The sequence below is a fragment of the Alligator sinensis genome, unplaced genomic scaffold (genome assembly GCF_000455745.1).
Source record: "Alligator sinensis unplaced genomic scaffold, ASM45574v1 scaffold592_1, whole genome shotgun sequence".
Classification (NCBI taxonomy): Eukaryota; Metazoa; Chordata; order Crocodylia; family Alligatoridae; genus Alligator; species Alligator sinensis.
The window spans coordinates 1290962-1317557 of NW_005842214.1; the positions used below are offsets into that span (position 1 = coordinate 1290962).

Here is a 26596-nt window from a genome sequence, read left to right on the forward strand (position 1 = left end):
GGAATGCCGTGTGGGCAGAGCTGTGCCTTCAACTGGAGACTAGCAAAGGCAACGAGGGTTGAGGCTCCATGTTCGCTTAGAGGGAGAAGTTCAGTCTTGTTTATGGCGTTGGCATGTGTTCTTCCTGTTACCGCACCTGCTTCTTCCTATTCCCCACTCTACTCAGCATTTCAGCCAGGAAGGGAGAGGGTTTCAAAACAGGTGTGTGGGTGGTGATGGGAGAAGTACTAGGAACATAGGACTAGACCCTGGGCCACTGTGTCTTCTCTCCTGCATTCAGAGACAACCATTTACTATGTCAAGCCATCACACAGGTCAAAACCAGGAGCACCCTCCAACAAGCTAGCGGTAAAAGCAGAGGAGACAAGGGTGCTGCCATGGTCCTGCCACTGAAAGGACAGCATTTTAGTAGAGTAGTATCTGCTCAGAGGATGGGGGTGCAGGGAAAGCCCCTCCTTGCCAATCAAACCTAAAAGGGGGGAACTCCTTCCTGACTCCAGATTTGGCTGTTAGTCTGACCCTGAGCAGAAGAGAGAGACCCACCAGCCAGGAACTTATGAGTTTTCTAAGTACAGGCAAGTGTACTAGTATGTTCCAGCCAAAAACCCTTGAATTTAGCTGTGGCCTGAGCTTAGTGTATCAGAGAAAGGCAACCCCCCGCCCCTTGCAAAAACCAGTACCATTCATAGCAGGGGACAACCTGCAAACCCCTAAAGCATGGGATTTCCAGGGATACACCAGCCACACTGCAAGAAAGTTAGCTCTAAACCCTGTGCAGGGGATTGCTTTTACCCGATTCCATGCATCTCACCCACTGATTGCTGAGCCAAGAACTCCCTGTCCCAGCAAACCAGCCTTTCATAAACACATCTATTGAGTTCACTCTTACAGCAGATCGAAGTTCTTAGTTCAGACCATTCCCAAACTTCACCCCTCTGAAAAGGTTTTTCTCTGTTTCCAGTGCAAGTTTTCATACCTAGTTTGTTGTCATCAGCTTCTGTGCTGGATTTTTTTTTTGCTTAAAAAGTTTCTCTCTTGCCCTCATTACAAACCCATTCATTGGGTGAATATGTGCCATCATGTTTCCCCACAGTCTTTGTTTTGTTAAACTAAAGCCCAAGTGCTTTACATCTTCCTTCAGAAGGTATCCCTTCCCTTGCCCATCACTGGAAGAGCCACGCTCCTCATGTCTCCTTGACACAGCACCTGCTTCTCACTCCATGCCCTTTTCTGATAAAACAGTGGCCTGTAGTCCTTCCCTGCCTGCCAACCCTGCTATCCATGACACAGAACAAGACCAAATAACCACACAGCTTCCCCAAAGCTTTGAAAAAGGATAAAAAAGCTTTAATTAAAAACCCTGCAAGAAACACTCATGTCCTTCCAAACATAGCAGAGTGATGGGTAGGCCTCCCCTCTCAGTGCCTGTCCTGCTGTGGATGGAGGGTTTTGTACACAGCACAGGCTTACAGGTATCAGATTAATGCTAGGAAGTGAACAGCAGCGTTCCAGCAGCAACAGGCCTGAAGATACTCCAGGACCATCTGCAAAATCAACAAGGAAGAGACAAACCCACGGACCCCCTGATCCTTTACACCACAGGAAGAATCACTTTAAATAATTTAAATAATGAGGAAAGCAAGGGTGTCCCATGTGCTCCAGTGTGTGATGGCTGTGGAACGATGCCTGGCTGAAACTGCTCCCTGCGCAGGGTCCAGCCATGGTGCCCAACTACTGTGGTCCGGTGTCAACCACCTCCTTGATTGTCAATGACAATGTCAGTGTTAGTGAGATTCAGGCTCCTGCCTCCTGAGCTGTGGAATGGCCCCAGGAGGTTCCTCCGGACAGGATCACTTGCCCCCATGCTTCAGGCCTGCCTGGCTCAATCACAGCAGTGACCAAGACCTAGCAGTTGGCGCCACGGCAAAGACAGGAACAGTCTGTGGGCCTCAGTAACTGACTCAAACCTGCAGCATTAGGTCTCACTAGCCCCTCCCCAGCCAGGAAAACCTGAGGGAAATGCAGCAGCTTGCCAGTACAGGGAGGATGGCCGTGTCTTGGAGGGGTGCAGGCTGTCCAGCAGCAGCACCTCCTTTGGGAACTTGAACAGAGATTAGACTTTATATAAAATAAAGGGCCAGACCCAAAGCCTCTGGGTAGCAGACGTGTCTATTTTGCACACTGAGCTCTTTCTGTAGAGAGGCAGACACAGCCCTGAACATGTGCACAATGCCTCACCTCCCAGACAGTGACACACGCATCTGGGCCACAGCAAGATGGGAAAAGAGCCAGTGCTGTACTGCTATAGGCAAGGTAATGGTGCTAATATCAAGCCGGGGTCCCCTGGCAGGTCCCAGCTGAAGCTGCACCTGAAGGCACAGCCTTGGTTGTAAGAGCTCACTCGGGTGGAAGGGGGAATGAAGCTGCTGGGCCCAGCCCTATTCAGGCACCATGTAAGCATGGCTGTGTCTGCCTCTTCATGGTAAGTGGAGGGATGATCCCGTCTTAAGCAGGGGTTTGAGCTAGACAACCTCCCTTCTAGCTCTGTGTTTTTATGATTCTAAGCAGGGCACACCCTTAAGGCAGAAGTCCACAGTCACAACTAGTGACCAGCCCAGCTGGGAGCTATGTGCTTCCAGCTGTGGTATAAGGCAAGAGGTTGCAGTCTCCACAACTCAGGCAGGCAGACAGTGTCATCTGTTCCTGTACATTTAGGCCATCTTCCAGGTGGAGGCATGGAATGGGGTGAGGTGCCAGCCCCCTCTCCACACACCTCCACTCTGGAAGGGGCTTGGAGTTACGGAGCTGTGCATGCAGGAGATGGAGAAATGAAAGAAATGACCTGCAGTGATGCTAGTCCTGGCAGGGCTTCCTGCACAGGGGCTGGAGGAGGCAGGGCCCCAGGGGTACAGTGAGGTGGGGGCGTAGTTGAAAGCAAAGGAACTTTTTGGCTGAGTGTCAGGGAATGTGCAAGAGGGAGACTTCCCACCTCACTGTCTCCTACAGGGACACTGGAAACCCCCTTCTGGCCAAAGCCTTGGACACTGCACTACAGGGACCAAACCAGCCTCTCCCTGACTAGAGGAACCACCCAGAGCCTCCCCTTTCTGCTCAGTGACATTATCCCAACTTTGGATTCCTATTCCTGCTCCTCTGAGCCAATGCTCAGCCCTGAGACGCTCACCCTTGGCCATGGGAAGCAGCGGTAACCAGCAGGCCCTCTCAATAATGCCAAACCCTGGGCTGCAGCTCAATGGCCCTCTCCCTCTCTGTCTAGCTGGAGGGAGATTGTGCTGCAGGTTTGATGCCTGCAGGGAGAGCACCTAAACTGAGCCAGATCAGGAGAGGTCCCCTTCCCTCCCTAGCATACAACCGATGCCCTGCATACGCTGGCCCTCCAAGTCACAGGCTCCTCTCAGCCGTGAGGTATTTCAGTGCGGCTGCACCGTACCTACGCGACAGGTCCTGGTGGAACTCCTCCCGCAGTGTCTGCAGGCAGCCCCGGTACCCAGCACTGAGGCGGAACTTGGAGATGTCGAAGCTGGGAGCATGAGGCATGTGGATCATGAAGGCATTGGGCAGGACCAGCAGCTCGTACTCCTAGGGAGAGCACAGGGCGTCAGGGAGCAAACAGCACAGCCCTCCCCAGAGCATCAGTCCCCAAACATTTGCTCAAGGGCAGCAGTGCTTAGTCAGAAAGGCAATTTGTGCTGAGAACAACCCAAACCCACCTGCCCAAGGGCCCTTCCTGCAGTGCAGGGCAGGGGCTGAGCCTCCCACCCTTGCCTAGGTTGGTGGCTCCTCACTCACCTGGGCATCAAGCTCCATGATGTGGGACACCTTGTTCCAGCCGAAGCCCATGAACCTCTGGTCATACTGGGGACAGTCGCGCCTCACTACAACATAAGGCTCGAAGTCCGGCTGCCACTCCACGCGGTACGGCACTGTGGCTGTCCGCCACTTGGCATAGTCAGTTGGGGCATGGCCCTTGGGCCACACGTGGTACCTTCAAAGAGAAATGGACAGGAGGCACCAGGCCCAAAGGCTCTTAGCTTCCAGAGAGAGGCCAGGGGCACCCAGAGCCCACAGGCACAAGGCTGTTTTTCTCACTATGTTCCTGGAAGCAGAGATAGAGACTGAAGCAGACACAGAGGGTGGGAGTGGAGAGGGGAGACACCACGGCCCCTCATTATTTGCTTCTGCCAGAGTCCAGGCCCTGCTGCATGGAGGAGAGCAGCTCTAGCACCTACCTGAAAGTGTAGAGGGAGCCCATGTCCAGCATGGAAAGCAGCTCCGCTTTGGATTTGGGGAAGGTCAGGCGATAGTGCAGTGTCTCGAATGCTGGCACAATGAGTGCAAACTTCCTCTGAGGCAGTGCCAGCTGCTGAATGGAGTTCCTAGAGCAAGGAAGAAGAGAGCATTAGGCTTCACCAGCATGGCATGGAACGAGTAACAGGTAAATATGTACCCCTGTACTGGCCACACAATAGGGGCTGGGAGCCCCAGGTGCAGCCATGTTGGCCCACTGGCCCCCTTGGCTGGTTCTGGAAGGGCATCAACAGGCTTGAGAGAATCCTGTCCTTCCTTGGCGAGAGACTGGTCGTGGGAGACCTTCAGTATCTGCTGTGCAGGGCCATAAGGGACATGGCACGCTCCTCCCATCTGTGGCAGCCCTTTCCCCCACCCAGGGGACCCAGTGGAAAATGAAAAAGAAGCTTCCTGGTAGCGAAAGCCCCAGGCTGGGGAACCACATCCTGCGGGAAAAGCTGGGAGCCCCACTGTTTGACAGCTTGGACAGAGCTTGGAGGAAAGTGAGGATAGGGGATCTGAAAGAGCGAGAGATGCCATTATAGGTCAGACCACATGTCTCTCTAGCTCAATATCCTCTTTCTCAGTGTCACGGAGCAGACACTACAGGAGCAAGAGTGCTTAGGCTGATCTGTCCCCTGCCCCTCTTCTCTTAAAGCTTGCAGCAGAGAGGCCTAGGGGGTCCTAGCCAGGTAGTTCCAGCTGCACCTGAGGTAATCGTAGAGGCTGTACATAGGCAGGAAGTCGATGTCAGTCAAGAAAACGTAGGGTGTCTGCGCATTGGTCAGCGCCACGTTCCGCAGCAGGTTGATGGGGTAGAACTGCCCTTCCTTGTATACAATGTGGTAGGCGATGTTCCTGCGGCTACTCAGCACCTCCGAGGCCTGGGCGTAGCGCAGGAACTGCTGGGCCTCCGCATCTGACATGTACAGTGCCAGGCTGATGGGTCCTGCCCAGTGTTTGCAGATGGCCTCCAGCATCTGTAACCTACAAGCCAAAGGGCATGGCACGAGGTGAGCCCCACCAGAGCTGGCCATGTGGGGGGGATCACTAGGCCACTGAGCATGCAGGAACAAGGAGAGGTGGACAGCAGTGGCTGCAGCCAGGCTGGTTACAGCTAGCTGAGAAAGCCTCCAGATCACAGATCTGCCACAACCCATCCACTATCCACCATTCCCCTGCCCTTAGGGCAAATTGCCTTGCAGTCTGATGGCCAGGCCCTGTGTACACCACGACCAACCAAACCTGAAAGCCATAGCAACTCCCCTAGATCCTCCTACTGGCAGTGGCAGTGATGGGGTTGGTGTGGCAGCTCCCAGCAAAGTAAACAGTGGACAGTTTAATTGAATCAGATATGAAAACAATGCATCCCATAACGACGAACTGAGGCAGAGATTGCAGAATTAGATCTGCCAGGTTTGCATCTACAAGGCTTTCCTTGCAGCGAAGGGTTAGAAGCATTGTTCTCAGTGAGAGCTCAGGTTCTAGGGCGTGATTCCATGGTCGGGGCGATGTGACAGTCACAGAATCACACACGTTCCATTTAACGTAATTTTTCCATGTAAACCCCAGTCCCTCAAGGCCCCCCCTCCCCATCCCAGATGGAGACAGTGTTTTTCCTGGCACAGAGCTGGTTTGACTGCTGTGGCGCTGCTCCTGGTTGGGTACAGGGCTAGTTAACCCTGCTCACAGAGCCCTGAGGATCTCTCTGGCAGCAGGAGGCAGCCCAAAGGGGGCAGGATGATGAGACTCTCTCCCCTCCCTCCTCTCAGGCCCTGCCACACACCTGTCCATGGAGAGTTGGGCAACCAGGGTGACATCAGCTGGGTCAGACAAGGCCATAAACTCATACTGCAGGAAGAAGAGGTGAATGCGGTGCTGTGTGAGGTGCTGCCGGCGGAAATCGTAGCAGGAGTCATCCTCATCCAGGTCCTCCAGAGCCCGCTGCAGCTAGAATGCACCTATTGGTGAGGTGGGGTAGGGGCCAGGCTGCAGCTAACCCAACCAGGACACACACTTCAGCCAGAAAGTGTGGGAGGGCACAACTAGTCTGCACATAGCCAAGGTGCCTGGCCCTGGGAGACTCACCTTGCAAGGCCCCAAGGGATGGCATGGATAGAGTCTACTTGGGAGCCAATCGGTGCCTCATGGTTCTCTGCCCGCTCCGATGTGTCCAGGGTGAGTGAGGACAGGCACGAGGGGTTAGGCTGGGTGGGTGGGGAGTGCAGGCTCTCACCTGGTCGCCGGGCAGGCTGGGTGGGCTGGCACAGCCGAAAAGCTCCCTGCGCAGCAGATTCCCATCATACTCCAGAAACGTCAGGTAGAGGTTTCGGAAGAACTCCACATGCTTGTTCTTCACACGCAACTTCTTAGGTGAGTTCCAGTGGATCACCTGGAAAGCGACAGCTTAAAGTGTGAGGCCAAGGGTCCACCAAGCTCTCACATTCCCCCATCCCTCTCTGGGACGCAGCAGCCAAACACTCCATCCCACAAGTCCGGGGGGCAGCTGGCCAGAAGATCCAGGTGCCTGCAGCAAGGGAAATCTGAAGGCCCAGCTGCAGTCATGGTCAGGAAAACCCACCTTAAGATCAGAGACCTCTGTGTAGCACTGCTCGGAGCGGGTGTGGTCTGACAGCTGCACGTTCCAGAAGCAGGGGAGCTGGTACACCAGCACGGGGTTCTGCTTGATCACCGCATTAAAGATGTCCTGGAAGAGGGACAGCAGGACAGTGAGCACACACTTCCCAAGAGCCTGCAGGGTGGGGAGCAGAGGGGACTAGAAGGCTTGGACTTGGGGGGGGGGTCCCTGTTTTGGTCCCTGTCATAAGGCCACCCACAGCTGGATACAGTGACCAACCCATCCCTCCCAGAGGACTGTGGATTAAAAGAGACACAGCAACCAGCAGGCGGGTAGGAGCCTGCAGATCTCTTGCATGGATCCCAGTGTGCAAGCTCAACACCAGGGCTGTCTGCAGGGTCTGTAGCAATGTCCCATGGCCCCAGAGATCCCTCTGTCTCCTGCAGCCGGCTTGCCCTGGGGCAGAGCTGGGGGCAGGACTGGCATGTACCTGATCTGCCAGTGAGGTGGAGAACATGCTCATGAGCTCCCGCTCCGCCGTCAGCCGCCACATCTGCTCCCAGCCAATCTGTCGCAGGCGCTCCAGGAGCAAAAGGATCACCCCTGGGGAGGAAGGGAAGGGCATAAGGTCTCAGAACACCCCCTCTCAAGGCAGCACCAGCCAGCCCATGGCCTGTGTCTGCTGCTGTGGATCCAGCTTAGCCCACTCAGTAGTAACTAGAGCACACTGGGTCACCCAGGTGCATGTTGTGGGAGTCCAGCTCTGCCAAACAGAGCTCAGCCTCATCCCAAACAGGATTCTCAAGTGGTGGGTGCAGAGTAGAAGGTGCATAAAGGCAGACTGGGCCATCTCTGCAGAAGGTCACCGTGGGCCATGGCAGGAGCACAAAGGAGTGGATGCCAGCGGGCCACCTTCCCCTCCAGCCTGAGCTCCAGTTCAGGTTGGAGCAACCCACTAAGTCAACTGAGCTCCTGGGACCAGCTATTCCTGTTCCTAGACCAAAGACTGAGGCGCTGTGTGTCAGGGAAGCCCCAGGTGTGGCTGCCAGCAGAATGAAAGGGCCCTGCAGAGCTGTGCAGAGTTCCTCACAGCCAAAGCCACCTAGCATTGGATCCCAGTGGAGTCTGATCTCCCTGTTGGCTCCCTGTCCTCTAGTCTATCCCCATACCACAGTAGGAATGACTCAAGGGTGCCATCACTTTGTAGTAGGACAGTGGCCATTGCTCCTTCCCAGTAAAGCCCAAAGTGCTGGGCAGGGGCAGACTCCTCACCCTGCTGCCCCCTGTTCATACCACAGCTTTGAGTAGTGTATCTGGTTTGTGCAAAGCCAGGTACATGCAATTTACCCTGCCCCAAAAGAGCTGCCCCTACACATGGTCCACACTCACCTGTGTTGAAGCCACGTCCCAGTGCTGGCCATGGCCTGTGGTTCTTCCACAGGTTCCCTAGATACCAGTCACTCTGGTTCTCCACCAACCCAATCACCTGCTTTTCTGCAAGAGAGGAAGACGCATGCAGGCAACCCAACTCACCAGAGGGTCACGTGTCCCAAGCAGGCCTCCAGGTGAAGCTCAGGGGAAGGAGGGCAACAGAGCTGGCTCTTCTTCCAGGGCTGCAGCCACTCAACCCAGCTCCCAGAGCCCCATTACCAGAGCTCTCACTTACCAGAGAACTTTCCAAACACGGCCCACAGCTCAGCAATGTCAGTGGCAAAGGTGATGTCTGTGTCCAGCACGATGACTTTGGTGAGGTTGGGGGGCAGTGCCTTGGTGAGTGTCAGCTTCATCAGCCCATAAATCCCTGAGTAGTGCTTGTTGGGGATCCAGGACACCTCCGGCTGTAGTAGGAACAGAGGTGGGGTTGGCTCTCAGGGCTGCGGCAGCCATTCCTGAACCCTCCCGGGACAAAACCATGAGCCAGACATTTAACAACCCTCCTAGAAATAGAGGGGGAAGCAGATGGGGTGCCCCTGCATGAAAAACGATCCCCTGTGCACCATTAACTGAACTCCACAGCTACCATGGCCTACAGAGGGGCACAGCCAAGTCCCAGAGCCTAGCAAGGCAATGTGACTGCCCTCCCAGCCAGTGCTGTCCCTGTGCTGGGTGCCAGGCTCTCAGGAGTCATAGCGTGCTGAGGTTTTCCTTGGCTATAGTATAGCACTCTTCCTGTCCAGGCATATATTTGCCAGTGCCAATCCCACAGCATGCACCATGTATAGCAGCTGCCACTAGGCGGCACACAGACCCCAGGTTCATTCTTCATTTCCCTTTTCAACCAGGAGCCAGAAAGCATTTCTCAATCTGTGGGGTCATGACCCAAAAGCGGGCCACAAGAAAGGGTCATGAACAAACTTTAAAAATGGATTCTCCTTTAAAAGGAGAAAAATGTGGGAAACCGTGGGAAACCGTGGCTTTTCCCCTGCAGGCTGGCAGAGCTCCAGCCGGTGGGGGGCTGCTTGGGGCTCCCCCAAGCCCCCCATACCCCCCCTCTGCTCCCCTGCAGGCTGGCAGATCTCCAGCCGGTGAGGGGCTGCTTGGGGCTCCCCCAAGCCCCACATACCCACCCTCTGCTCCAGACACTGGGGGCTGCAGGCAGTGGGTCAGGAGTGAGGGGCACCGAGTTAGGACTGGCCATGGATGTTTACAAATGGGCCCTGGTACAAAAAAGTTTGAGAACCATTGCCCTAATGGGTCTGCCCACCATGAGGGATGGTGGGCAGCAAAGGTGGAAGAGGCCTGTGAGCATTCAGCCACTCCCACAGGGCCTGTGTAGGATTGGCCCCACAGCACAGCTCTGTGACAGGCAGCATTCAGTGCATGGGGCACTGGCTCCCTGCCCTGAGAGACCTGCCCCATGGTTGTGTCAGGTTGTCTCTGAAGGCTCAGCCAAAACGGCCTTCAGCTGTGCCCCACACCCTCTGAGCCAGCCTGACTCACCCCTGCACCCACGTGGGGCTCAAAGCCCAGGCCCCTGCAGATATTACAGCCTCCTGCCTCCCTCCTCCGCACTGCCAGCTGTGCTGTCTTGTCATCTCTCCTTACAGCCCACCCCTGTTGTCCTTCCCCAAGTGCCTCCCTGCCTCTGGAGCACCATGTACCAGGTGTCTAATGTCTGCTCCACAACATGAGACCACAGGCAGATGGGATACAGTTGTGTCCCCTGGGCTGTACAAAGGATCCTTCCTTCCCCAGTCTCTAGGCATGATGACTCTGGCACAGCCAGTCCCATGGGAGCTTTGTGCAGCTCTGTCCCAGTGCAGTTCTTGTCTCTGGGCCCCTCTCAGCCTCTTCAGCCACTGCATGTGTCTGTTGTCTCTAGTTGCCCTCAGTGCTCCCTGACCCCAGCTCTGCCATCCTATCCCCTGAACACAGCACTAGCATGGCATGTCCTCCTCCTGCTGGATCTTGAGTGACAAGGCTGACCTGTGATCCCCACAGGTCCCCTTCTGCCCCCCATGTGCCACCCACTGCCTGGTCCCACCCCTCCTACACCCAGTTTGGAGTCAAGATAACAATTTGTGTCCAAGCCACTGAGAGTCAGTAGGACAGGCTCAACCCACCCTTCAGCAGGGCCATGTGGGAGCAGTTTCCAGTCTCTATAGATCAAGACACTCACAAGTGCAGGAGAAAGGCACAACCCCTCTGGCAACCAAGTGCTTCTGTATCAGCAAAAGGGGAACAGATGCCAGGAGGAGAGCAGGTGAGGGGAGACCAGCAGCAAAAGAGTGCCTAGCTTGGTGACCACTGTTCTCTCACCCATGCACCCTGGAGGGCACCTAGCTTCCAAGATACTGAGTGGGGAAAGACAAGTGGGGGGAGGAGGGAGAGTGAGAGTGCAGGGGACAACGGGGGCTCCTGCCTTCAAGTTGTCGGCGTCGTAAAAGCTGACGTGGACGGAGGGTACCATCCAGGACTGGAAGAGAGTCTGCAAGATCTGCCGAGCCACCAAGTCCGTGATGAGGTGGAAATGAAGAGGGTTCTTCCTGCAGGGTGGGGGGAAGTGCAGGCAGGGTCACTGAACCACTACCCACCCCAGTCCTACCCCAGTGCCCCTTGCCAAGCCTGGACCAAGCCAGGGCAGGCCCCACTGCCCAGCAGTGACACCTACCCCTTCCATGGGATTTGTTCCTCCCTCAGCCCTTGTCCCTGGGACCCTCCAAGCCCTTCCTACAGTAACAGAGGATCCCAGGCACCATACTGGAGAGGGGTGACAGGTGAGGTCCCTTCCCACAGGACAGATCTCCCTGCTGTTCATCCTCTCCCCTCCCTGGACTGCTGCAGGGCTGAGAAGCCACAAGGCAGGTACAGTTCATATCTGCTCCTCATTGTATCTGAGCCCCCAAAATCTAAGGTGGTAGTGGAAGTGGAGCCCTTCTGTCCCACTGGGAGATGACTCCAGGGCAAGAACCAACACTTAGCAGCATAGGACCCTGCTCCTGCCCCCCTTGCCCCACGTACCTGTGGAAGAGAATGGATTTCACCAGGGTCACCACGTCTCTGCTTGCATTGTGCCCAGCACAGACAATTGCCACGTGCAGGAGCTGCCCAGGGACAAGAGGTATCGTCAGCCCCTTCACAGTGCAGCACTCAGAGGCATGGAGCCCCAGCATGAAGCATCCTCTGGGACAGCCTCAGCAGAGGTTGTCACACTGTTGCCCTGAGAACTCATGCCTGATTGATACCTCCTCCCCTTCCTTCCTCTACTCCCCCACCCCCAATCAGGCTAAGGGGTCCGTGCTGCTAAACATTGTCCAGGCTGCCAGCTCCTCTGTTCTGCCCATCTCAATTAATGCAGTACGTTATTTACAGGAAGAGGCTCTGCAGGAGAGAGGAGTAAGGGCAGCAGTCAGCGCTGGTCTATGCCCATCACCAGCACAGTGACAACAGGTCACCAGAGCCCTCCCAGGGACACTGGCCAGCATGCTTATCCACATGGCATGGGTGGGGAAACTGAGGCAGGGAGAAAGGAAAGCTGTGCTACTGATCAGAGGCAGAGTTGGGAACAGAACTCAGGAATCCTGGTGCTGGCCCCCAGCTGCCAGCTCACGTGCCTGGCTGGGCACTGACATTTTCAGAGGGGGTGGGTGGGGAAGGAGCACTGTCAGCATCATTGCTCTCAATTTCTAAGCAAGTTTCCATGCGTTCTGGAGGCCCTGGCACAGCCAGCATGCTGGGGGAGCTGTGCAAGGCAGGGTCAGTGTTATAGGGCCCCAGAAGACCCTGGTGGCTTGGGCCACGCATACAGCTGCTTTGGGGTGCTGCTGTTCCTGGGGTAGTGCCATGACTTACCTCACACTTCTGCACTGTCCGCTGCTTGGTGCAGTCTGTGCGGTTGCTCTTCTCCTCCCCTACAGCTTCCCTGTCCTCCACAGAGGCTGCCCATGGCTGGCTGCTGTCACCCCCCTCTGTGGCCCCCACCTGCACCAGGGACTGGCTGAGTTGTAGGCGCAGCTGCTGGTTCTCCTCCTCCACCCTGTGCACCTGAGACACCAAGGCCTCTCGTTCCACGTCCCGGCTGGGCTGTTCTCCAAAGCAAGGAGATAGCAGGAGAGAGCGGCCATCTGAGGGGAGACCCACCCCACCCCCAGCAACCACTGTGAGTCTACGCCATGGGAGACGGTGGGATCCTGGGTTAAGTACACTAGCTCCAATGTGGTTTGCCCCTATACTGGGCTCTGTGAGGCAGCAGAAAAGCTCACCTCTCTGCATCAAAGCCTGCGGTGCATGAGCACCTGCCAAGCATGGGAGAGAGGAGCAAGTGCAGCAGTTGGGGCTGGTCTCAGCCCATCACTAGCATGGTGATAACAGGTCACCAAAGCAATCATGTGCCACCCTGCAAGCTCTTGGCCCAGCTCCTTCATTCGCAGCATCATGTGCTGTCTGTACCAGCCCCCAGGGGAGGTAAGGAGCCTTCCCCGAAGTGGGGAAGCCAAGGTGCAGAGAGGGAAAGGCCTTGGTCCAATTGTACACACCTCTTGCTATGGCAAAGCCGGGAGATGAACCCAAGAGTCCTAGCTCCCCGCAGGGGCTCAACCACCATGTGGGCCCCATCACTCCCTCCCCCTCCCCTGTGTGATGCCCCGGGGGGCCACACAAGCTGCACTTACACTCCAGACCGCCTGCCAGGAGGTACAGCCACGAGAGGAGGATGACCAGTGTTGCTGTGACGAGCAGCAGCTTCAGCTTCCCGCGCCAGGAGAGCAGCATGGCGGATATGCAGGCGGAGCAGGCCAAGGGCCGTGGCAGTGAGGATCACGTGGGCGGGCCTAGCCTTGCTGGCCCCAGCATCCTAGAGCCTACATCCGGGAGGGTGGAAGAACACGGATAGGTCAGCTGCACCGCCACCACCTCAGTGCCCTGGAGCCCAAGCTGGGCATCAACCACAGAAGCAGGAGCCTGTGGCCCTAGCATGCCCCACTCCAGGCAACACCAGGAGTCAGGCTGCAATACAGGCCCCCAGGCCATGCACCTTGTGACACCAGCCTCAAAAAGGCATGTGAGGAGCCCCCTTTTCAGGGCTGCTGGATCTGGATGTTGAGAGCACCTCCCTCCCTGCTTCTCTGCTGCGCAGCCCAACCCTCCCCCCCTTCCCTGGCCCTTCAGGGGCCAAGGACACACCATGCCCCCCTCTTACCCCTACCTCCAGGACGGTCCCATTGGCTACCCTCCTGCTAATTCCAGAGGGCAGCACCAAGGCCCCAACCTATGCCCGGTGCCCTCCCTCAGATCCTGCCCCCAGCCAGTGGCTGAGCACAAGATGAGGCTTAGAAAGCTGCTCTCCCCAGGCTCAGAGTCACCTGATGTTGAATTAAACCTGCCCTTGAACTAGAGAAAGAATTCCCCCTCCCCCTCTCCCTCTCCCTCCTGAGTCTGGCAAGGCCCAGAGCTGCTCCAGAGATACAGGCCTCAAGGACAAGGCGCTCGGGGCCGTGCTGCCTGGGAGCGTTACCCACATGGCGATAAGCAAGTAGTTAAAACTCAGCACTCGGGCTCTTTCCTGGGCTCCTCCGTCTCAGGGGCCAGAGGGCGGCCAGGGGCATAAGCAATGCTGCCCCTGGGGATGGAGCCCGCAGAGCAGGCAGGGGCGGTCTGGCAAGCCAGGGGCCTCCCTCTGCCCTGGCTCAGCTACGGATGATTACCTGCCCGAACAATGTTGTGCATTGTGTGGAGCAGGGATCCTGTACACTTGGCTGGGAGTCAGTGCCAGGGCGCTGCAGCCTTAAAGGGCCAGGCAGACCCGTTATGTGCCAAAGCTACAACCGCGAGCGTGGTGAGCCACTGGCCCATGCAGCAGAATTCATGCCAATTCACTGCCCCGCGGGTCCTCTCCACAGGGCTGGGAGTCCGACAGCAACAGGGCACTCAGCCCTCTGAAGGACAGGGCAAAGCCAACGATAGCTCACAGCACAGCCCAGAGACAGCAGATCCATAGGTTTTGCCCCTGCCCCCAGCATGGGAAAGGGGTATGTGTGGTGTGGTCACAGAAACTGTCCCAGGGGAAAGAGAGGAGACCCAGTAAGATTACTGCACTTGTCACTTGCGCCATCAGCCTTGCTGAGCAAAGGCAACCATCACACAACACACACACGTTAATTCTTGGCACCCCAGAGCCTTGCCCTATTCAGCAAGCTGCACTTTGCCAAACAGACAAGACAGACCAGCAGATGCGAAGGCCATATGCACCAGCTCCCCACAAACAGGTGGCCTTACAATGGCTTCAGACTGGGAAAGAACAGGGGTCAGAAAAGAGCTCTGCCCACAGACTAAGCTCCACCCACTCAAGGAGGAAGAGGTGCCCTGCCCAGGAGACAGAGCAGGTTGCCAAACTCATTTTGCACCCTGGCCAATGGCTGACAATGGCCAAGGGTAGATAAATCACCTCTGAGGGCTTCCAAATTAACAGTCCCTCAAAATGAGCAGGGCAATCACACAGACAGGTCAGCTGCACAGCCACCACCTCAGTGCCCTGGAGCCCAAGCTGGGCATCAACCACAGAGGCAGTGACCTCTGCACATTTTTCCCAGGCTCTCTGCAGACTTGGGCAAATGCTGCAGAGCATCAGCTAAACTCAGGTCACCATTTTCCTCTTACCAGGGCAACTACTAACCCTGAAGAACTGCTCTTTTTTTTGGTGAAAACTCAGTTTCAAGGGCAGAAGATGGCAACCCCCTGAAAAACTGCCCAGCTTACCCGGAAGTACCCCCGCTTCACATACAGAGCAACCTTCACAGTTATTTGGAAACAATAACTTTCTGCTGCAAGCTCCCCTCTTCTTCTACACGGCTGCTGCTATTAGCGGTGCCAGCCCATATCCTGGGAAGTAAATTAAATTGTCCCTAAAAAACACAGGTGCAAGAGAGGAACAAGGTCCAGAGATTAAAAGAAAGACCAAGCGCTGTCCCTGTTTCAGGGGGCAAACAGAGAGAGAAGACAAAGGAAGAAAACTCAGCTACCAGCAGGAAGACCACAGGAGAGGGAATCTCCTCCCTCTGGTGACCTTCTGGCGGCATCTGCCCCCCTCCGACACAGAAAGTCTCATGTGACTGCCCATCTATCTTTCCTTTTGCTTTCCCCTCCCCACTTTGTTCATGCACTGAGTTTCTCAGAGCTAATCCCCGAGCCTTGCTGCCTGCTACATTCCTCAGAGACTGGGGGACACTCTGTTGCGGTCCAGACATGGCCAAACCTGGCGAAGATTACTCTACTTCTTGCCCCCATTTCCCTGCTCAGTCCTTAAAGTGCTGAAACTTCAGCCCCTATTGGCCCTTTTCAAGGTTTTCCTGACAGAACCTGCCTTGCACTTTATGTGGTCACTGTTCAGAGCCTGCATGCAACCCCAACTCCTTCAGCTTAAGTGACACCCACCCCACTCTGGCCCTGGAGACGCCCCTCAAGAGGCAGGGAGCTGCTTGCTATGGGGGGCTCTTCTCACCCAAGGGGAGGGAGACAGTGCAGTAAAGAGAAGGTGGCTCTCTCCACACAGGGAAACAGGCCCAGGACCAGACACCCTCCAGGAGCGCAGAGTGTGAAAAGCCTGAGCCCCAAGAGCCTGGGCAGACCCTCCCCACACCCCGCAGAATGGGTGGGGCCCTCCTCATCTCTGTCCTTGCTGTTGAAAAGACAGAAATGCTCCCTGACCTCTGCACAACATCTGGAGGCCCTTCAAACAAAAGCCTTCCTGCTTCCATTCAGGTTGAATAAGCTGGATTAGGAGCTGCCTTCCTATTCAAAGCCTATTGATGTGCAGATGCTCAAAAGGAGCCTTTAGTTCCATGGGCTATTACAGGACAGCTCCCCTCCCTCCTGATACTGCCCAAACAGGTCAGCCCACCAGAAGGCAGGTGACTGGGGCCCAAGCCCCTCCTGGCAGGTCTCCCATGCCTCAGGGCATGGCAGAGCCCTCTGGCTGGCCACAGAGGGTGACTCTAGAGACACTGGCAAACAAGGGCACACAGTGGTAACCTCTCCACAGAACAGCCTGAGTCACCCTCCTGACCCAGTAGCTGCAAATCTGGCTCTTCCTCTGCTTCTGGGCTGGACCCAGTCTGGCTCTGTATGGCACAGTGCAGGCCTTTCAGTGGGGCACTGCTCACCACAGGGCACTAACCGGATATCCCTTGGCTTTCTATTCGGGACACCACGCTCAGCCCTGCCTCAGCTGCCTGCAATGAGCCCCATGGCTGCATCTAAGCAAGACAGTTGCAACTGTCTTCTTGCACTACCTGGAGACTGTGGCCCCAAGGCACCCTCCAGCCAAGCCCTTGGAGAAAGGGGGTGCATGGAGAACTGGAAGCAGTAGTTTCTAAAAGGCTGCAACCTGATGTTGACTGCACCACGATGTTGAGAGGGGCTATGGCAGCTCCCCGAGAGCCTGGCCTGGTTTGTGTCTTTTGTTCTTTACACAACACACATGGCAGGAAGAAGCCACCTGGACACAGTAGGAAGCCAATAACCACATATACAAGCAAGGCCTGGATGCATGTACACACTGCAGCCTGAGCCGCACACAGACAGGGTGAAGGGAGCCACTCAGAAGCTCACAAACTATTTAAAACTATTTTGAACCCAAAAGCTTGCTTAAAACATTTTTTTCCAACTATTTAAGTTGGTCTAATAAAAGATATCAGATTTACCCAAAGAACCTTGTCTGCCTATTTAAAACAGTGTTTCTCAACCCATGAGTCGTGACCCAAAAGTGAGTTGCAAGAATACAATGAAGGGTCACAGACAAACTTTAAAAATGGATCAGCAAACTTTAAAAGTGGATTCTCCTTTAAAGGAGAGAAATGTGGGAAACCTGCAAGGGGCTGCCTGGGGCCCCCCATGCCTCACACAATGGGGAGAGGGGCAGTGAGTGGGAAGTGAGGGGCCCTAGGTCAGGACTGGCCATTGATGTTTATAAATGGGTCCTGGTACAAAAAAGGTTGAGAACCGCTGATTTAAAAGACACTATCCAACTCCTACATGCTACAGCTCTGTGGGCTGCTCCTCTATCACCTTTCCCCCGCCACCCTGCTCCAGTCCTATGATTCTCCCTCCCGCCTCCTTCATCTGTTGGGCCAAGGGGGATCCCTCTCATTAGAGGCAGCAGCTTCATTGTGTCAGGCAGCAGCAGGTGGCCTGTTCACTGCTCACAAGACTTGGCAGATATGAAATCCTGAAACGGTCAGTGGGCACCAAGTGGGCAGCTCCAGAACACGTGGCTGCGTGCTTTACAGTCTGGTAGATGGGCTGTTTAAAAGGAGCAAATTTTATTAGATGCTGCCAGGGCTTCACCACTTGGGAAACCCCAGACTGGCAGGTTCGGGCTGTGGGGAGTGGAGAGGGGGCAGGAGAGTGGGGGTCCAAGAGGCCAAGGGGGTGAGCCCAAGGGGAAGGCTGGCTAGACTGAGAAAAGAAGCCCTCTCTGCTCCCAGCCCCATCCCGGCCTCTCAGCCTGGCTCACCTCTACCATGAAGGTAAAGCAGGGAGGGCAGGGAAACCTGCTACAAACTCCCTGTCCACACATCAGCCCCAACCTGGGGGAGCAAGGGGCACAGCAAAGAAGGGCCTGCAACTTCTGGCCGGGGGGAGGTGCAGACTTGGAGCAGCAGAGCCCCAGCTTGCAAAGACCCCTCTACAGCACACACCGGTGGCTTCTACTACTCCATCACCTCCACAGCCACCAGCATCCCCCTGCCCACTTACACCCCGCTTTCCCCGAGCTCTCACACCATAGCCTCCTCTCACAACCCCAGCACCCTAGCCTGTCATGACTCCCCACAGGAGCTGGTCTCCTTACCTGGCTTTCCCCACCTTGTCCTCTTGCCAGAGCTGCTCCTAAACTAGTGTGCAGTCTGACGCTGCTGCTGCTGCTCCCTCCTGGGGCTGCCTTTCCCAATCCTCCCTTTTACTCCTCCCTTTTTGATCTAACACTTCCCCCCCTCCCAGCTCTGAAAGCCCAGGCTCTCTCCCCCCACCCCTGCCCCGCCTGCACTGCCCTGTGCCTGGCCCCCCTAATGAAGAAAGAGAACAAACAAAACAAGAGACTAAAATGCACTTTCTGCTCAACCAGCTCAGCGCCGGGAGCATGGAGTCGCCTGGAGAAAGTCATTATGAATCTGCACCCCCATCCCTGCTGTCTACCGGCTCCCCCTCCCTCTACGCATCCCTACCTTGACTCAAATGTCACTGTCCTCTCTGTGGGCAAGAGGGAAGAGCCTGGGCAAAGCAACAGCACCCACTGAGGTGTCCAGCTGCCCCTTCCCTAGAGCTGGTGCCATGACGGGGATTTGTCTTCAGCAAATGTTTGCAGAGGAACATGCTGGATCAGTTCTTGATGCCCAAGGAGAGCAAGCAGACCATCTGGGACTGACCGGGTTACCTAACAGGAGACAGACACTGTGACGCCCAGTCTGCCTAGGATGACTGCAAAGCTACTCAACAGTGGGATCAGCAACAGGGGCTGGGACACAGAGCTGCAGGCACAGGCAGTCCCCAAATCTCACAAGGGAAGCATGGGCAGTGGCCAGAGTACAGGACCGGGCATCAGGCACCCCGAGCTCTACTCCCAAGATCCAGCACTACAGCCTCAGGCCTCCATCTCTGCAGCTGCAGGATACAGCAGGTGTCATCCCCCACTGACTGGGAGCAGGAGGACTCAGTAAGAGAGGCCAAAGGAAAGGCTCACAGGTCCCTGGTTGTTAGGGGTAATAACGCCAGGGCGCAGGGCAGAAGGGGAGGAAGGGGAGCCCCCACAGTTCAACAACAGGCAGAAGGGCTGAGTGCAGAGTCAGGTGATGAAGAAGGAAAGGAGAACTGGTAGAAACTGAACCAGCTCTAGCACTGCCCCAGACTTGCCCAGGCAGGCAGGTTGGTCCCAGGGCCAGACACAAGCATGGGCAAACTGGGCAGCTGCCCAGGGCCCAGACAGAAAGAGGGCCCCAAAATGATGAAAGTAAGGATTATTATCATCATCATCATCGCTGGCGAAGGGGGGCCTGATACTAAAAGTTTGCACAGGGCCACCAGGAGTCTAGGTATGGTGCTGGCTGGTCCACAAGCTGCCCAGTGGGAAGGGCTGTCCTGGGAAGCTGCCTGGGGAATGTGAAGTAACTGGGGTTTTCCTTGGGAAGGCAGGGGAGGAGAGGGGCCCTTCTGAAAGCCCACACTTGGTTGGCTTTGGAATGCAAACTATGCAGAGGCGGCCTGTACCTGCAGCTGCTCTCCCTGCTCCTGGCCCCCAGGCTTGGAGGACGAGTGTCTCCAGGATACAGGAGGATCTAAGCACACCCCCCCCCCCCCCCCCCCATTTTGCATGTCACTTTGCATTTGAGAAGAGGAGCTGGGAAGATGCACAAAGCTGGGACAGGGTATGGTATGAAAGGGAGTAGGCAGGGGGGGTGAGGCTGCCTGGCAATTTCAGTACAAAGCAGCTGCCCCCCTCCCCCAAGAGAGGTACAGCTGGAGCCAGCAAGCACAGACCTGTCAGTCAGGGGGATAGCAGCTCCTTCAAGCACACTGCATAGCTGCGGGGCTAGGCTGGGCTGGGCCTCCGCATATGCACAGCACAGAAACCAATGCCCCAGGAGAGACATTCACCTCCAGCCCAGGCTGCTCCTACTTGTCCTTACAAAACCCCAATTCACATTTCAGCTGCCCCTTAAAGAGTCCGGGGATGTATAGACCATCCCTGGCGGGCAGGATTACCCCCATCCTACCTACACCTACTATTGAACTGCTAGCAAGGAAGCAGCACAGCGCCTTTCAGGTACACAAGTCAGGGTCCCCCCTCTGCCACAGTTCAGAGACAAAGACAGGGATGGATCAGTAAGGAGGAGAGTGTGACTAGTGCCAAGAAAACAGACTGGGGAGTCTCTGCTCTTCTGCACAGGTTCTTATATTGTACTCCTCACAGGACCAGAGCACCTCCCCACGATGGCATCAAGCAGCTCTGACTACCATCTGCTCCGCTCCCTCCTGGGGTGAGGATCAAAGATGCACATGAAGCAGAGCAATCTTGGTTTGTTCGGGTTTCTTTTAAGATGCACATTGCTGTGTGTTTATGTTGGAAAAGGCAGGGCCAGAGAAATGCACCTCACATTTAGGAGGTCTGCAATGGCCTTCTGTTCTTTGAGGAGTTCACTCCCTAGTCTCAGATTGGGCCCCAAGAAACTTCTGGTCTCTCGCATACATGAGCTTCCCCCTCAGTGAGGAGAGTTCATGGGAGCAGAACCAGAGCACCTGGTCTTCTTACCTCTGCCCAGGCCAGACCACACAGAGGAAGTCAGAAATCCCGGCTTTTAGCCCCAGTGTAGGGGTGAAAAGGGGAACATGGTTAGGTGGTCAGGTCAGGGGGCTAGGAATCAGAATTAAAGGATGCTGTGGTTTCATCATGTATATAAAATGGGTCCATGTCCTGTGGGGCTATGCCATCAAATGCCTGTGTGGGGCCTGGAGAACCTACCAGGAAAGGGGTTTTGGTTGTAGCCATGTTGCAAAGAATTTTTTTCCAACTACTGAGTTGCTCTAATAAAAGGTATCACATCTACCCAAATAACGTTGCCCACCAGGAAAGGGACACTGCAGAGAGACCATGCCCTACCCACCTGCTTTAATTGAGAGAGAAAATGATCCTGCCTGACCCCTACCCCTTTCTCCACCCGCCCCCTCCCGCTGACTCTCCCCACAGTAAGTATAGGCTTGTAAAGCTCGACAAACCAGCATTCATCCCTTAGTTCAGTAACTTGCAGGAGCTGGCTACAACACTGCAGCCCCACCCCATCCCAGCAGCCCAGGCTGGCTAACTACTTGTCCCTCTGTTCTTTACCAAGTCCTCTGGGACAAGTCAGCTACCAGTGGTGAGCATGGCTGTGGCGGTAACTACACAGTGGCAAAACGCCGCCTTTGCCTGCAGGAGTTTATATAACCTGCAAGACAAACATAAAGCCGGAACTGAGTTGCTTCTGAGGACTAGGCATAATTAAAGGAACAAACCAGGAACATAAGAAAGGACAGACAGACTCCAGCAGAAAAACTGGAGCAGAGGTGAAGTTACTCGCCCAACCCACCCTGGTTGCTGGATGGCTGGAACATTGCTTTTTGAGAGAGAGACAGAGAGATACCACCACCTCTGCTCTCCTTCACCACACACTTTGCCCAGATCTCAGTAATCAGATGTCCAAGGACAGTCCTGGCATTGTAAAACCATTGTTCGTGACCCAGTCCTTTCACAGGAAAACAAGAGCTGGCCTGTGACTTAACCACCTAGAAGAAACTCTGTTCTGAGGCAGGTGGAGCCCCTGTGACGAGATGGCAGGGCATAGAGCTGATGAAGTTATGACATTTGTATCTAACTGCCTGAAATAACAATGGGAGATATCACTCCTCTTGCTTGCTGGGTGTAAGCCCTGCAGGTGGCCATGCCCTCTTCCCTATGGGAAGAGCAGCAGGTGCCCAGCGGCTGGGGCTGAGTAGGCAGTGCTCCTGGAAAGGTGAACATCAGGCTGCGGCCACTGTTGGAGCAAGACTAGACAGACCCACACAGGCAGGGGCCGACCCACACCCAGGTACGTGCAGACGGGGCTGCACAGCAGAGTATGAAGGCTGGCGCGGACAGAGACATACATGTCAGTATCTGCACAATGCTCCCTCTAGCCTTCACATGTCTCCCCTACCCTGCAGTGACAGACCTCACCCCCTTGCCAGGAAAGGCTCCCTCCCTTTCTTCTCCTCCGAGTCTCCTTGCTCGCTCCAGACAAATGCTGCCAGTGGTAAGACGAGAGGTTTCCCAATAATGCCAGTTTCCATTACCCAGCCCCATTACAGGATGCAGAGGGATAAGTGCTACTCACAATGAGCTATTGTTCCTGCCGTCCCAGGGCACTGGATCCTGTTCCCTCTGTGTACTGCCCACTTTACACCAGGTAGCTCCTGACCCAGCCAGGTTTGGGGGTGGGGAAAACTGCTTTAGTCCATTTGTTTTTTTTTTAAATCACTGCCTGCCTGCCTGCAGCAGCTCCTCCAATATGGGCCACTCCAGGGACAAGCTTCCTCTCCTTCCCCAGCCTGAGGGCTCACCTTTCTGCAGAAGCCAAGCTCTCACATAGTCATTGCAAGCAGCTAACTACCTCTCATTAGAGTAGGATCCATTACATGACATCAGCCTGGATGACCTTTGCTCTCTCCTGCTCAGATGAGGGTCAGGTGAATGGTTAATGTTTACGGAAGGCCACTATAGGGCAAAAAAGTCTCACCAGGGCCATTCTTTTCCAAAGTTGGAACATACTTGCTCTCCCCTGCAAAATAGGGCCTCAGGTACAAGTAACCAGACTCCACAGTGATTCAAAATTGCTCTGTTATAAGCAGTCCACTCAAGAAGGCACCTGCATCAGACAAGGCTGCTCTAGCTCCTGGCTCGGTAATTCCCAGAGGAGCAGGAAGGAGCTCGCGTCAGAACTTCCAGCAGGACCATGCCTGCAGGATGCTAACACAGGGACCAGCAAAGGAGGCTCCAGCCCCAAGATCTTCCCTGCCTTAGCCAGTAAAATAGAGAGACCCTGGTGTTGTTTTAAACCTGCAGCGTCAGGCCTGCTCTCCTCTGGTGTTAGAGGAAGACCATCAGTAAGGGTGTGGTCTGAGAGTTTTTGGACAGAGTGCCAAAAAAATCCTACAGCCTTGACTTGTAAGATGTTGGTGTACCCAGAGCCAGATTAACCCTTTAGTGGACCCTGGGCAAAAAAACTTGTGGGCCCTGGGTTGGTTGGGACACCCCTCCTCATCCAGGCACTACTGCCTGCACGGAGCAGGGCTCAGAGCTGCTGTTAGGAAGCAGATGCCAAGGCAGCGAGGCTGACAGAGAGGAATAGGAGGGAAGGGAAGGCGATGGGCCATTTGTGCCACCACCGCGGAGGGAACGACTGGGGCCCTCCCGCAGCTCAGGGCTGTAGGCATGTACCTAGTTTGCCTATGCATTAATCCGGGCCTGGGCATACCAGGGGCAGATGGTGGGAGAGCCACAAGGGGCCCACTCCTTGTTGTGGCAGTGCAGCCCCAGCCCCTTCCCCGCCATCTGCCTTGAGGCGCACGTGCAAGCAAAATGCCTTTGTGTGCCACTCTGGCACCTGTACCGGGGGTTGCCTACACCTGCTCTAGATCATGGACAGTCCCACAATGAGGGCAGCTGGGTGGCAGCAAATATTTCTCCACAAGAGCATTTAATTCAGCAGAATGAGGTAGATTTTAGCAACAGTTTTAGAATAAAACACCTCATTCCTTACCAGGCACAGTAGCTTTCCCTGTCTTGTCTTCTGACATAATAAAGCAGGTGAGAAGGGTAGACAGGACCTGTATTGCTAAGCTACAAACCCCATGTAGGAAGACGGACTGAGGTGGGGGCATAGAAAATCATAAAAAAAACAGGGTTGGAAGGGACCTCAGAAGGTCATCTAGTGCAACCCCCTGCTCAAAGCAGGACCACCCCCAACTAGCTTTGTCTAGCTGGGTCTTGAAAACCTCCACGTATGGAGATTACACAAACTCTCTGAATAACCTGTTCCAGTGCTTTACTACTCTCCTAGTGAGAAAATTCTACTTAATATCCAACCTACACCTGCCTTGCTGCAACTTGAGATAATTGCTCCTTGTTCTGTCATCTGCCACCACTGAGAACAGTCTAGCTCAGGGGCGGGCAATTATTTCGGGCGGAGGGCCGCTTACTGAGTTTTGGCAAGTCATAGAGGGCCGCATGACATGCAGCCAGAGGCAGATAGTTTCACAGTTTCATAGCTGGTAGGGTCGGAATGGACCTGAGCAGATCATCCCCCGAGCAAACTCACAACCCCCCCCCCCCTGCCATGGACAGGAAAGGATGCTGGGGTCAAACGACCCCAGCATGGTGTCTATCTAGCCTCCTTTTGAAGACCCCCAGGGTAGTAGCAAGCACCGCTTCCCTTGGAAGTTGGGTCCAGATCCTAGCTTCCCTGACAGTGAAGTAGTGCCTCCTGATGTCTAGCCTGAATCTAGAATCTCTCCGTCAACTTATGGAAGTTCTTCCTTGTTACTCCCAGTAGTGCTCGGGGGAACAGGGACTCTCCCATTGCCTGCTGGTCTCCCTTGGCCAGTTTACAGATGGCCTCCAGATCTCCTCTCCCCCTGCTCTTGTGGAGGCTGAACAGGTTCAGGTCCTGTAGCCTCTCCTCGGAGGGCCTGCCCTGCTGCCCCCGATCATGCGAGTGGCACTCCTCTGAACCCTCTCCATGTTCCACATCCCTCCTGAAGTGCGGCGCCCAGAACTGGATGCAGTACTCCAACTGCAGCCTGACCAATGTTGCATAGAGGGGGAAGTCCTAGCAGGAGCATTGGTGCAGCCCTGTCAAAATCCAGATCAAAAAATTGGTGCAGCCCTGTCAAAACCCAGCTCAATATTAATTTTCTAAATTTTTTAGGGGCCCCGTGGGCTGGATAGACTGGCTTGGTGGGCCGCATCCAGACTGCAGGCTGCATTTTGCCCACCCCTGGTCTAGCTCCATACTCTTTTGACCCCCCGCTTCAGGTAGTTGAAGGCTGCTATTAAATCCCCTCTGTCTTTTCTTCTCCAGATTAAACAACCCCAGTTCCCTCAGCCTCTCCTCAGAAGTCATGTCCCCCAGCCCCCTAACCATTTTTGGACTCTCTCCAATTTGTCCACATCCTTTCTGTAGTAGGGGGCCCAAAACTGAACACAGTCTCCAGATGTGGCTTCACCAGTGCTGAATAGAGGCGAATAATCACTTCCCTGGATCTACTGGCAAGTCACCTACCAATGCGGCCCAGTATGCTGTTAGCTTTTTTGGCAACAAGGGCACACTGCACGCACACATGCACACGCACACACTTTCCTCCATCATAAAAAGCTCCAAAAAAAGAATGAGCCCAGTCAGGTTCCTCTCCTGATTATTTTCATAGATCACCTCTGAATCACAAACCTGCTCCACAGAGTTGTTGTGATAATGGGTCTAGGGACACTTTCAGCCTGGGATGGAATATGATAGCTGTCAAATGCCATGCAGCTGTTTACAAGAGCAGAGGAAGGAGGGGAAGGACACAGGAACCAAGGGGAATGGCAGGGGGAATGCTGAAAGGTGGAAGGGAATCTTGTAAGGAAAACAGGATCGAGACCCCCTGTGCAGAGACCCAGCATCCTCTGGTTTTATGCCAAAGTGGGCTGTTTACCAAGCGTTGGGATCTTTTACATCTCAATGGAAAGAGAACAACCTACAGCAAAAGAGCCAGCATATTCTACAGTGATGGAACCAACAGTTGACCACCAAATTGTGCACCTGGATAGGATCTTGCAAAACACCACGCATGGTTGCCAAACCCTAGCTCCCCCAGCACACAGTTAGTTGTCACAGGGGCAAAGGAAATGCCAAAAAAGTACACGTAATACAGTTAATGCAGGGATGTATTCCAGAGACCGCAGACAGCCCCTATCTCAGCCTGCTAAGACTCACGCCCATGTATCAAACCCTCCTTAGGCTCTTTGCACCATTACTACAGCTGTACAGCTCCAGCATCTGACCAGACGTTCCATATGCGAACAGAGAACCACTGCTGCAGCCAAGGCAGTGGATTTTGACAGGGCTGCACAAATGCTCCTGCTAGGACTTAAAACTGGAGGTTCCTGGCTAGAGAGTCTTGCCTCTCTGCTCAGGGTCAGACCAATCTCCACATTTGGGGACAGAAAAGAATCTTACCCTATGGTCAAATTGGTATGGACTGTGGGGGGTTTGCCTCTCTCTCTAACGGGGGCTGTGGCCCTTTACCTGGGATCTCCTGACCATATATTAACAAACTTTTAGAGAAGCAGGCCATTGGCTGCCATGCTCCCCCTGATTTACCCATGGCAGGTTAGGGTGTTATATCATGCATTGTGTCAGGGTTGATGGTCCTTTTATTAAGAGGCTGGACTAGATGACCTATGGAGGTCCCTTCCAGCCCTACTTCTTGATGACTCTATGACCGCCTCCCCTCTGACAGGAGGGCAGTGAGCAGGTGGGGAACAGGGGTGGATCTCCCTGCAGGGGGGGCAGGCTCAGATACTCCTCCCAGCCTAACTTCAGCTCTGATTTTTACCAACTTTCTTTTTCCTTTTCTCTCCCAGATCATAAGTGTGCAAGCTGAGGTGAGGGAGCCACTTTTACTCATGTTGAACAGCAACTTGCTCCAGAACCCCCCCCCCCCCCCCGC

The 26596-nt window shown here is 54.9% G+C and overlaps 1 protein-coding gene across 10 annotated transcripts in view; it reads right to left on the reverse strand.

The window, feature by feature from the left end:
• Positions 1-212: 212 nt before the first annotated feature.
• Positions 213-26596, reverse strand: part of LARGE2 (LARGE xylosyl- and glucuronyltransferase 2) — a 46418-nt gene continuing 20034 nt past the window's right edge. For 3 of the 10 annotated variants that reach the window (XM_006026932.3, XM_025207953.1, XM_025207952.1), the window contains 14 exons: positions 12997-13185; positions 12179-12450; positions 11348-11430; positions 10749-10872; positions 8553-8724; positions 8276-8380; positions 7377-7489; positions 6890-7015; positions 6545-6700; positions 6095-6258; positions 5017-5295; positions 4251-4397; positions 3811-4006; positions 1373-3600 (listed from right to left, as the gene is read on the reverse strand). In XM_006026932.3, coding sequence (XP_006026994.1) covers positions 3403-3600; positions 3811-4006; positions 4251-4397; positions 5017-5295; positions 6095-6258; positions 6545-6700; positions 6890-7015; positions 7377-7489; positions 8276-8380; positions 8553-8724; positions 10749-10872; positions 11348-11430; positions 12179-12450; positions 12997-13096 — 2235 coding nt within the window. In that variant the 5' untranslated portion in view covers positions 13097-13185 and the 3' untranslated portion in view covers positions 1373-3402. Of the gene's footprint in view, positions 271-1372; positions 3601-3810; positions 4007-4250; positions 4398-5016; positions 5296-6094; positions 6259-6544; positions 6701-6889; positions 7016-7376; positions 7490-8275; positions 8381-8552; positions 8725-10748; positions 10873-11347; positions 11431-12178; positions 12451-12996; positions 13186-13529; positions 13689-18170; positions 18283-22064; positions 22155-22221; positions 22425-22447; positions 22521-26596 lie in introns of those variants that run through there. The other 7 variants (XM_025207956.1, XM_014521456.2, XM_014521455.2 and 4 more) reach the window with 7 other exon arrangements.